At 42.9% G+C, this 12,336-nt stretch overlaps 1 protein-coding gene and 1 long non-coding RNA gene across 14 annotated transcripts in view; one reads left to right on the top strand and one right to left on the bottom strand.

The window, feature by feature from the left end:
• PLD1 (phospholipase D1) overlaps positions 1-12,336 on the bottom strand; it is a 284,818-nt gene that overhangs the window by 25,592 nt on the left and 246,890 nt on the right. For 5 of the 13 annotated variants that reach the window (XM_069560108.1, XM_069560132.1, XM_069560196.1 and 2 more), the window contains one exon: positions 7,415-7,599. The exons of the other annotated variants lie outside the window; for them this stretch is intronic. In XM_069560108.1, coding sequence (XP_069416209.1) covers positions 7,567-7,599 — 33 coding nt within the window. In that variant the 3' untranslated portion in view covers positions 7,415-7,566. Of the gene's footprint in view, positions 1-7,414; positions 7,600-12,336 lie in introns of those variants that run through there. 13 annotated transcript variants of the gene reach the window in all.
• Positions 1-12,336, top strand: part of LOC138423836 (uncharacterized) — a 107,710-nt gene that overhangs the window by 82,763 nt on the left and 12,611 nt on the right. The gene's annotated exons all lie outside the window — the stretch shown is intronic.

The following is a 12,336-nucleotide window of genomic DNA, read 5'->3' as shown; positions in this document are numbered from 1 at the left end:
TTGCTGGCATATTGAGTGCAGCACTTTCACAGCATCATCTTTCAGGATTTGAAACAGCTCAACTGGAATTCCGTCACCTCCACTAGCTTTGTTCGTAGTGATGCATTCCAAGGCCCACTTGACTTCATATTCCAGGATGTCTGGCTCTAGATTAGTGATCACACCATCATGATTATCTGGGTCATGAAGATCTTTCTTGTACAGTTCTTCTGTGTATTCTTGCCACCTCTTAAGATCTTCTGCTTCTGTTAGGTCCATACCATTTCTGTCCTTTATTGAGCCCATCTTTGCATGAAATATTCCCTTGGTATCTCTAATTTTCTTGAAGTGATCGCTAGTCTTTCCCATGCTACTGTTTTCCTGTCTTTCTTTGCACTGATCGCTGAGGAAGGCTTTCTTATCTCTCCTTGCTATTCTTTGGAACTCTGCATTCAAATGAGTATATTTTTCCTTTTCTCCTTTGCTTTTGGCTTCCCTTCTTTTCACAGCTATTTGTAAGGCCTCCTCAGACAGCCATTTTGCTTTTTTGCATTTCTTTTCCATGGGCATGGTCTTGATCCCTGTCTCTTGTACAATGTCATGAACCTCTGTTCATAGTTCATTAGGCACTCTATCAGATTTACCCCATTAAATCTATTTCTCATTCCCACTATATAATTGTAAGTGATTTGATTTAGGTCATACCTGAATGGTCTAGTGGTTTTCCCTACTTTCTTCAACTTAAGTCTGAATTTGGCAATAAGGAGTTCATGATCTGAGCCACAGTCAGCTCCCGGTCTTGTTTTTGTTGACTGTATAGAGCTTCTCCATCTTTGGCTGCAAAGAATATAATCCATCTGATTCTGGTGTTGGCCATCTGGTGATACACACTACTATATATAAAATAGATAAACAAGGATCTACCGTATAGTGCAGGAAACTACGTTCAATATCTTATAATAACCTATGATGGAAAATAATCTGAAAAAGTACATAATTGAAGCACTTTGTTATATACTTAAACTAATACAACATTGTATGTCAACTATACTTCAGTTTTTTAAAAAGACTATATTTTTTTAGAGAAGTTTTAGGTTCACAGCAAACCTGAGCAGAGAGTACAAAGATTTTCCACAGATTCCCTGCCCCCACATATGACTAACATCCCACCAGAGTGGTATACTTATTATAATTGACGAACCTACATCTTAGGATGTATTCTTGGCATTGACTTTTTTTTAAAGAACTTTTTTGGAATTGTGTTAGTATTTTTAAAAGAGATTGTATTTTAAAAGCAATTTTGTTTTCACCAAGGGAAGGCTTCAGGAGGCAAGAGCTGTTTTTCAAACCTTTCCCCTCACGCAGAAATATTCTGGGAGTGCTTTGGATGAGCAGTACAGGTGTCAGAGGTCTCCTGTTGCTCCCAGGATGACAAATAGCTATGAAGAGAATAAGAATAACAACAACAAGAAAGTATAATATGCTTACTCTGAGCTATGCACTCTTATACAACGAGCCATTCACTTTCATATTTTTATACATGAGGAAATTGAGGTCCAGAGATGTTACTTGTCCGAGGTCACACAATTAAGAAGGGCAAAACCTTAAAAAACAGAGTAGAACTATTTCAATATGATTTTTTAAAAAAAATTCTGCTTTCAACAGCCTGCATATAGGCAGTTCTAAGAGTGCAGCCTTGCTTACTTCCACAGATATTTATTGAAACCCTACCATGAGCTGTTCAGAGAAGGATGGCCAGATCGGAGTTCCTGGGCTGTGATTTCAGCACTGGATAGAGGCATGTCCTGTCTCAAGAAAGTCTTTACAGTGGGAAAATATCTCTTTTCTATTTAATGCCTCCACCTCAAACTCCTCCCTTTTCCCTTCACAGGAGGAGACAGGGCCAACACATGCTGTCTGTTCAGCTTCATTCACTCAATCTTTGGCTTCCCCTCCCGTGCCCATGAATTATTTCCCCAGGTGAAAGCGTGTGCGTGCTAAGTCGCTTCAGTTGTGTCCGTCTCTTTGCAACCCTGTGGACTGTAGCCTGCCAGGCTCCTCTGTCCATGGGATTCTCCAGGGAAGAATACTGGAGTGGGTTACCATGCGCTCCTTCAGGGGATCTTCCTGACCCAGGGATCGAACCCATGTCTCATGTCTCTTGCACTGGCAGGCGGGTTCTTTATCACTAGTGCCACCTGGGAAGTTCCAGGTACACAGTGCCGTCCTAAAGGTCAGGCCCCATGGGCACAGAGGGTCCTTACCTTGCCCATCTTCTCTGTGGCATTTGACACTCTTACAAACTTTCTCTTCCTTGGAACTCCCTTTTCTTGCAATTCTAGTGACTCCCCCAAAACCACGTTTTCCTGTTCTATTCCTCTGATGTTCCTTCTTGATCTCATTATAGGTAATTTCAAAACTTGGAACTTTAAAGATGCTTTGTGCATAAGTAACTCACACTGGTTTTTTTTTTTTTTTCAGTTAAAAAAAATTGGGAGGTTGCCACACCATGCCATGTGTCATTAATAGCTTAGTTCCCTGATCAGATCCCCTGCACTGGAAACGTAGAATCTTAACCGCTTGAGCACCAGAGAAGTCCTTCACAATGGTTTGGGTGAACTAAACACTCAGCATCATGCCAAGGGGTGGGGGTGGGCAAACTTCACAAGGAAGGTCCACAGCAGACCCTGTGTTTGCTCACCGAATGCGTGAGAAGCCAGGTTCCAGCTCCAGCCCAGCGGTGAGCTTGGGCACTCCAGCCCAAGCTCCAGCCCAGGCACTCACTGTTAACATTCAAAGCAGGAGCAGCTCATTTTTTGCTAGGAACTATATTTAGGGAAAACAAAGCCTGCTGGGTGTGGAAAGACTACAGGTTTGGACAGAGGGCCGGGCTTAAAGGCCTAGAACTATGAACAGCACTTACTCTGTTGGGTGACTTTAAATGTGTGTTTTCTAACGATAGGGCCCCAGCTTCTGCTGGCCCTTAAGGGTTTACAGATTTTCCCTCCTGGTGACAGATTGTGCAGCTACATCCCAGAAGACATAAAACTCCTTCCAGTCATCGCAGATTTAGGTCCATAGATTTCCAGTTATGGAAGAGAGCCATTCTGTGTAATGCAGCAGATGTAAATTGTGTGCCTGAATTGATTTTGCATTAACTTCTCATAGGCTATTTCCCTGGTCCTTAAATACCACTTTTTAAAGCTTTTATGGTATTGTGTTTTAAAAGCTGATTTGTTCCCACCTTAGAGTAGGCTCCAGTAGACAAGGGCTGTTTTTCAAACCCTTCCCCCTGTAGGAAAGCATTCTCAGCAGTGAAGAATTCTCAATAACGAGCTGTCTGTTTGCACAACTCCTGCGCACGTGTTCTCGTGCTGCTTCTGTACTCTTTCCTTTGCAAGACACATCATGGGGCCCAAGCCTCGGCTTTCAGGCTCCCTTGAAAGACCAGCCCTGGCGCCCTTGGAACTGAGTTAAGCAAGAGCTGCAGGAGTTCAGGGCTCATATAATGGCCCTGAGTGTTCTTGTTGCACAGCAGTGCCCACGTGCCTTGCACTCCGGGCTCTTGGCTCTTCTACTCGAACCAAATTCTTCCAGACACCATCAGTTGAGTTCAGTCACTCAGTTGTGTCCGACTCTTTGCAACCCCATGGACTGCAGCATGCCAGGCTTCCCTGTCCATCACCAACTCCCAGACACCATCAGATGAAGAGCAAAAAAGGTAATTTAAAAACCCTTCTTTTTCTTTTAAAAGAGAGAAGAGAAGACAAGGAGCTGGACTCAGACTAAAGTCTTGAACATGAGATAGATTCTCACCTTACAGCTTTCAAGGCATTTATTTTCTTATGTATAAAGCTACGTTTAGAGACCCCATGGACTGGGATTTCCCAGGCAAGAATACCAGAGTGGGTGGCCATTCCCTCCATCAGGGGATCTTCCTGACCCAGGGATTGAACTTGTACCTCCTGCATTGCAGGCAGAATCCGTATCACTGAGCCTCCCAGCAATCCCATAAAGCTACATGGCCCACAGCAAAGTAAGAGCACATTAGCTGTTCCTTCTGCCAACACATGCCACAGATAGGGCCCTTCTGTGGCATTTCTTCCTTGATGTGCCTATGTTTGCTAGGCCTGTGATTATTTTTGAGACATTTTACAAATGGTTTGGTGAACTGACCCTCATTCCCAATTAAATGAAAATCTAAAAGCACTTGAGAGTATTGAAAACACAACAGAAATATACAGTTATGTTGGAAAGTAAAGTTTCCACCAAGATGGAGAGAAATGGAAGATGAATGTGGTTTATTCAGAGGGCTAATTTCCCAGGACAAAGAGGGGACCATGCAACATGGAAAGTGCAATTGAAAATTTGTGAGATATTAGGAGGCTTACACTGAACTTGGATGTCTACTATCCTAAGATTAGTTCAGGAGAAGGCTCTGGACTGAAGGACAGTGGACTAAAAACTCCCTTTAGGGATGTAACCTCCTAGGGAAAGGTAATTTTGTAGAAAACAGCTGCGTTCAGCAGCGGCATGCTCATTTTTAGATTCTAGCGCCACCTAGAGGGGAGAATGAAATAATTTCTATCCACTGCTAAGTCGAAGGAATCTTTATCAGCCATTTTTCAGTTTTCAAAACGTTTTCATTTTAATATCTCATTTGATGTTCAGGTAACTATATTTGAGTTAGAAATTTCTATCTTCACTGTGTGGATAAAGAAATTCGTCTCTCAGGAGCTTACAGTGCAAAGAGTTTGACCAATTTTTATGTAACTGAAAATGTTCTCCATGAATTGATTATTTTGGAAACAGCTTTACTCGGGTATAATTTACGTACTGTAAAATTAACTGATTTAAATATATGATTCATTAAAATTTAGTGACTTTACAAGTTGTGCAGCCATCACCATAACTCAGTTTCAGAATATTTTTATCACTGTGTGATCCTGTCTGCCTCTTTTACACTTAATCCTCCTCTCTCCAAGCCCTCAGCCTCAAACAGTCATTAGTTTGCTTCCTGTCTACATAGATTCGCCTTTTCTGGGCATTCTATGTGAATGGAATCATACAACATGTGCTCTTTCGTGGCTGACTTCTTCCAGTCAGTATAATGTTTTTGAGGTTTATCCATGCTGCTGCTGCTGCCAAGTCGCTTCAGTCATGTCCGACTCTGTGTGACCCCATAGACAGCAGCCTACCAGGCTCACCCGTCCCTGGGATTCTCCAGGCAAGAACACTGGAGTGGGTTGCCATTTCCCTCTCCAAAGAGGTTTATCCATAGTGTAGCATTTATCAGTATTTCGTTTCTTCTTACAATGGGACACTGCCCAGCAATAAGAAGAAATGAAATACTGATAAATGCTACACTATGAGGTTTATCGACTTCCCTGGTGGCTCAGATGGTAAAGCGTCTGCCTACAATGCGGGAGACCCGGGTTCAATCCCTGGGTTGGGAAGGTCTCCTGGAGAAGGAAATGGCAACCCACTCCAGTATCTTGCCTGAAAAATCCCAGGGATGGAGGAGTCTGGTGGGCAACAGTCCATGGGGTCACAAAGAATCGGACACGACTGAGCGACTTCACTTTCACTATGAGGTTTATCAGTATTTCATTTCTTCTTATTGCTGGGAAGTGTCCCATTGTTTTGATATACCACATTTTATTTGTCTGTTCACCAGCTGATGAACACTAGGGTTCTTTCCAATATTTTGCTGTTGAGATCAGTCCTGGGTGTTCATTGGAAGGACTGATGTTGAAGCTGAAACTCCAATACTTTGGCCACCTGATGTGAAGAGCTGACTCACTGGAAAAGACCCTGATGCTGGGAAAGATTGAGGGTCAGGAGGAGAAGGGCACGACAGAGGATGAGATGGTTGGATGGCATCACCAACTCAATGGACATGTGTTTGGGTGGACTCCGGGAGTTGGTGATGGACAGGGAGGCCTGGCATGCTGTGGTTCATGGGGTCACAAAGAGTCGGACACGACTGAGCAACTGAACTAAACTGACTATGAATACTCAAGTGAAAGTAATTTTTTTTAAGCAAGAAACTTTCATTACTAAACAGGGAAGTAAATAAAATGTGTAGAAGAAGAAGAATTATATACATATCGTGTAGTGGGGAAAAATTAAGTTAAACACTCTGGAGATGCCTAAGGGGAAGGTATCTGGGTTGTGGGTTCAGTATGTCTGCCCAAGAACCAAGTGGGTTCTTGGAAGCACATTCTTGCTGAAACATAGAAGAAATACAGGGGAATAATTCAAGATTTGCTTCGATGGATTAAAAGGATTCCAAGATAGTTCTTAAAGAATTTCTCCTTGGGACTTCCCTGGTAGTCCAGTGGTTGAGAATCCACCTTGAGAAACTGGGCCTGCAGGTTTGATCCCTGATCCAGGAACTAAGATCCCACATGCCAAGGAGCAACTAAGCCCACAGAGCAACTGCCGAACCAGCGTCCACAACTAGAGAGTCCATATGCCACAATGATACAATGAAGACCCCATAGGCTGCAACCAAGACCCAGTGCAGCCAAATAAATAAATATTTTTTTAAAAAATTTCTTCTTGTTGGGTCAATACAATATGTAGCAGACGCAGACTTGGTAACACATCTGAAGTTGGGATTCCCATTATAATCCCTCCTCATGTGAAGATAGTAGTCAATGAGACCTTTTAGGTGGCTCAGATGGTAAAGTGTCTGCCTGCAATGTGGGAGACCCAGGTTCGATCCCTGTGTCAGGAAGATCCCGTGGAGAAGGAAACGGCAACCCATTCCAGTACTCTTGCCTGGAAAATTCCATGGATGGAGGAGTCTGGTGGGCTACAGTACATGGGGTCACAAAGTCGGGCATGACTGAGTGACTTCACTTTCTTTCACATGGGGTCAGATGAATCTGAGTTCAAATCCAGGCTCTGTCAACATACGTAAGGATTTGGCTGGTCAGTCTTCTCTTCGGTACCCTGAGAGGCAATGGCACCCACCTTACTGGGTTATTGGAAAGACTGACTAATATGGTGTGTGCACAGCACTTAGCATAGGGCCTGGTACACAGGGAGTTCTGATGTTATTTTTATAGGATTGGATTGTGCCCTAGACACCCAGAAACAGTGACATTGACCTCTGTTTATTTTTGAGACCCTCTTTCATTTTTTCATTGGATGTTTCTGGCCAGAGATCCTGGCCAGAGGTGTAAATTTCCTTTCGAAGTGATATAGTTTGTGGAAATGGAACCTTATAAAAAAATATACTGCTTATCGCCCAGAATGCCATGGGCTGGTGGGAAGATTTACTGCAAATCTAAAGGGAGCAGTTAGGACTTCAGGGTATAAACACCGGAACAATTAGCATGATAAGTTAGCAACTCATTGTGCATATAAAAACGCTGCCTAGGACTCTACAGAGTTTTCCCTATTTATGGAAAACAGTCAGAGGTCCTTGGGTTTAATCAAAATTTAATACCCTGTGAGGGGAAATATGAAGAATACAAATTCTCAGTAATAGGCAATATGTCAAAAGCAGTAATTTCCAGCTTTAAATAGACCTTCTTGTTGTTCCTCTCCTTGTCAGTCTGTGCACCTGATTTGTAGTCAGGAAAACATGGCCAGAACCATATTAAGTCTCTGGAAAAACAAAGGAAAGAAATATGTATCCTGTCGCAGGAAAAATACATCCAACACTCAACAGAACCGTATTCTTAAAAACGACAGAACAACATATTCAAAAGTATTTAAATCAGGGAAATTTCCCCCAAGAAAAGTTGAAGGCTTTTATTTTATTCAGGGCCAGCCAGATGAGTCTTCCAAGAGTAGTAGCCACCTTCACATTCACCCAGCTGATACATTTAAGAGGTGAAAGTGACTGTGAGTTCCAGAAAGCTTACTGTGGAGGAAAGCCATCATCTGAGGAGGAAAGTCAATGGATGGTTCATCACCATCACTGGAAAAATGAGCTTTGTCAGTCAAAGAAAGAAATTCAGATATGTTCAGAGCACTACTGGGGCACTGAGGGGAAAACCAGATCAAGTTGACTAGGTTAGAGATACTGTAAAGATAGGACCCAGCATCCTGTTAGCTGTTCTGGTACGTTGACTGATTGCTCAGATTTGTGAAGCCTTGCCTTGTGACTCTGCAGGTCCTCCCACTAGAAGCATGGGTGTTGTGTTTGAACATGCAGCTTGCTGTGGCCAATGGAATGTGGGCAGAGTGACCTTGTGCCAGTTCCAGCTTAAGCCTTAGTAGTCATTTGTGTTTCAGTTGTGCCTTCCTCTTGCGCTTCTGCCTTCTCATTGTCATGAGAGGAAAATGGCTCGCTCAGTGGAGAAGGAGGAGGACAGATCCATGAAGCAGATGTGGAAATATGCTCAACCTAGATCAGCCCACGCCCAGCCAACTCACAGATGCACAAGCCAGAGTAAATTATGGCTGTTTAAAGCTCCTGGATTTTGAAGCCATCAAGCAGCATTATTGTGATGATGGGCTACTGAAGCAGATAACTATTTTACAGGGTTAGTTTAAAGGGAAGCTGAGAGAACATTCATCTACAGACCATCAGATTTTCATCTTTGAAACAACTCTTGCAAGGATAACAAAAAGTTAAAATTTCTGCAGAAACCTGAGCATGTCTTATATCTAAAATTGATGGTGCATTTGAGAGCGAACAAAACAATTTCTGGGTAGATTTATATGGGGTGGGGATTGGGGAAGAAGTGCACACAGATTTTTATTTAGATCATTAATTTTACTTAGTGTAGTCTACTCTGAAGAAGCTTCTCATCTTTTTATACCCTTCCTCCTCAGATCCTTGTCAGTTTTCTGTTTTTCCACTTAAAGTCACCTCTTTACAAATCTAATTGGGTTTTGTGCAGCATAAATTTTTATTTATCAGCCTTATAGAATAACCCTGGGTACTCCTAAGAGCTGTCAGAGCCTTTGGTTTAATGTGAGATTGGAGAGGGTGTCGGAGCCATATGGGCAGCCCAGGGAACCCCCAATTTAGCTGAATGGACATTGGAATTGAGATAAAGCATGGGGCCAGGTCTAAGTTGGAACTTTAAGCATTCCTAATTGCCTGTAAGGTCAGCATTATGCTGTCTGATGTATCTTAATTCCATCTTAGATAAATGCTAGGTTTAGGGCTCAGAGTCCAGGCTGGAGTTCTAGCAGCTAGGGTTGGGTATGAGATTGGGATTGGCTGTTGGACAGCACAGGAATTAGCAAGGACCAATCCTAAGTACCAATGGGAAAGGACTGGAAAGTAAGACACTAAAACCATTAACAAGCAATACAGTCAGGGGACTTCCTTGGTGGTCCAGTGGCTAAGACTCCTCACTCCCAGGGCAGGGGGCCCAGGTTCAATTCTTGGTCAGGGAACTAGATCCCACATGCTGCAAGTAAGAGTTTGCATGCTTCAACCAAGACTGGGCACAGCCAAATAAAGATATTCTTAAAAAGAGGCAATATAGTCAGGACCAGGCAGGAATGGAAAGCAGGGAAGACCGGGGCCTGGAGAGATACTCTGGGTCCCTCTGCATGGCTGGAGTGGTTCTGCTAAGTCCTACTGGCTTTGCTCAACTAGGGCTTCAAGCTAGTTTGAAGCCAAGCTCAGTAAGAATCAGAACAGGGAAAATGCTTGGTCTCAGCCTGCCAATCATGAGTAGCAGCCAGAGCCTTGTGCCGTTCACACTGGCCCGCTTACCCGAATTCTTATTCTACCTGAACAAGATGAGTTAAGAAGAACGAAAAGACGAAAAGGATTACCCAGTATGTTGCAGCTTGTTTGGCTGCTTTCAACTTGCTAGAAAAAGGTCTTTCTTCCACTCCCAACTAGGAATTTTTATATTTCAAAATGCCTGAACTCTTTGCATATAGCTCTGTCTACTTCCCATCTCTGCATACCCCCACCACTTTATGTTCCTGGGGGGTTGGAGGGAATGATAGCTTTCTGGCTCAATAAAAGGAATTAAGCTCATGGAGTTGAAGATAGACGTTAAAAGGGAGGTGGGCCATGATCCTCAGTGAAAGAGCTATATCTTCCCTTGAGCAGAAAGACATGGGCAGCACATCTCCGTGTGATAGTGACCTACCACGTGTTAGGTGTCTAACCACCCTGGCTTGCTTTGGACCGAGGGATTGCCTGGGACCCAGGACTTCCAGTACTAATATGAGGCAGTCATTGGATTTATGCACTAGAAGGTAGTAGAACTTTCAAAGGGTCAGCCTGTGGATACAACGGGGCTGAATACCTAGTAATGAGGCTGTATAGTTGCTATATTGCTGGGTAACAAAGTATTAGTTTTCTATTGCTACATAACAAATTATCTCAAATTTAGTGGCTTAAAACAACACACATTTATTATCTCACAATTTCTGTGCATTAGTAGTCTCACTATAGCTCAGCTGGTCCTCTGCTCAGGTCATACAAGACTGTAATCAAGGTGTCACTGGGGCTGTATTTTTATTTATTTTTAAAAAGTCTTTATTGAATTGCTACACTATTTCTTTTGCTTCTTTTTTTAATGTTTTGTTTTCCTGGGCTCAAGACATGTAGGACCTTAGCTCCTCAACCAGGAATCAAAACCAAATCCCCGCAGGATTGAAGGCAAAGTCTTAGCTACTGGACTGTCAAGGAAGTCCCAGTGCTGTGTTTTCATATGGAGGTTTGAAGTGGGAAAAGTCTGCTTCAGAATTCATTCAGGTTGTTGGCAGAATTCATTCAGGTTGTTGGCAGAATTCATTGCCTTGCATCTATAGGACTCATGATGACTTGCTTCTTTAAAGTGAACAGAGAAGAATCTCTGGCCTCAACGAGGACCCAGTCCCTCCCTAAGGACTTTCACTTGTTTAAGTCAGTGTTACCCAGGATCAGCTCAGTTCAGTTCAGTTGCTTAGTCGTGTCTGACTCTTTGCGGCCCCATGGATGGCAGCATGCCAGGCTTCCCTGTCCATCACCAATTCCCGGAGTTTACTCAAACTCATGTCCATTGAGTTGGTGATGCCATCCAACCATCTCATCCTCTGCTGTCCCCTTCTCCTCCCACCTTCAATCTTTCCCAGCATCAGGGTCTTTTCAAATGAGTCAGTTCTTTGCATCAGGTGGCCAAAGTATTGGAGTTTTAGCTCCAGCATCAGTCCTTCCAATGAACACTCAGGACTAATTTCCTTTAGGATGGACTTTCCTTTAGGTTGATCTCCTTGCTATCCAAGGGACTCTCAAAAGTCTTCTCCAACATCACAGTTCAAAAGCATCAATTTTAGCTCTTAGCTTTCTTTACAGTCTAACTCTCACATCCATACATGACTGCCGGAAAAAACATAGCTTTGACTAGATGGATTTTATTGGCAAAGTAATGTCTCTGCTTTTTAATATGCTATCTAGGTTGGTCATAACTTTTCTTTCAAGGAACAATCGTTTTTTTAAATTTCATGGCTGCAGTCACCATCTGCAGTGATTTTGGAGCCCCAAAAAATAAAGTCTGACATTGTTTCCACTGTTTCCCCATCTATTTCCCATGAAGTGATGGGACCAGATGTCACCATCTTAGTTTTCTGAATGCTGAGTTTTAAGCCAACTTTTTCACTCTCCTTTTCACTTTCATCAAGAGGCTCTTTAGTTCTTTTTTGCTTTCTGCCATAAAGGTGGTGTCATCTGCATATCTGAGGTTATTGATATTTCTCCTGGCAATCTAGATTCTAGCTTGTGCTTCATCCAGTTCGGCATTTCTCATGATGTACTCTGCATATAAGTTGAATAAGCAGGGTGACAATATACAGCCTTGACGTACTCCCTTCCCTACTTGGAACCAGTCTGTTGTTCCATGTCCAGTTCTAACTCTTGCTTCCTGACCTGCATACAGATTTCTCAAGAGGCAGGTCAGATGGTCTGGTATTCCAATCTCTTTCAGAATTTTCCACAGTTTATTGTGATCCACACAGTCAAAGGCTTTGGCATAGTCAATAAAGCAGAAATAGAGGTTTCTCTGGAACTCTCTTGCTTTTTTGATGATCCAGCAGATGTTTGCAATTTGATCTCTGGTTGCCTTTTCTAAATCCAGCTTGAACATCTGGAAGTTACAGTTCACGTATTGCTGAAGCCTGGCTTGGAGAATTTTGTGCATTACTTTACTAGCATGTGAGATGAGTGCAACTGTGTGGTAGTTTGAGCATTCTTTGGCATTGCCTTTCTTTGGGACTGGAATGAAAACTGACCATTTCCAGTCCTGTGGCCACTGCTGAGCTTTCCAAATTTGCTGGCATATTGAGTGCAGCACTCTCACAGCATCATCTTTTAAGATCTGAAATAGCTCAACTGAAATTCCATCACTTCCACTAGCTTTGTTCATAGTGATGCTTCCTAAGGCC

Source organism: Ovis canadensis, chromosome 1 (assembly GCF_042477335.2).
Source record: "Ovis canadensis isolate MfBH-ARS-UI-01 breed Bighorn chromosome 1, ARS-UI_OviCan_v2, whole genome shotgun sequence".
Taxonomy (NCBI): domain Eukaryota; kingdom Metazoa; phylum Chordata; class Mammalia; order Artiodactyla; family Bovidae; genus Ovis; species Ovis canadensis.
This window is presented reverse-complemented; position numbering and strand designations above follow the sequence as displayed.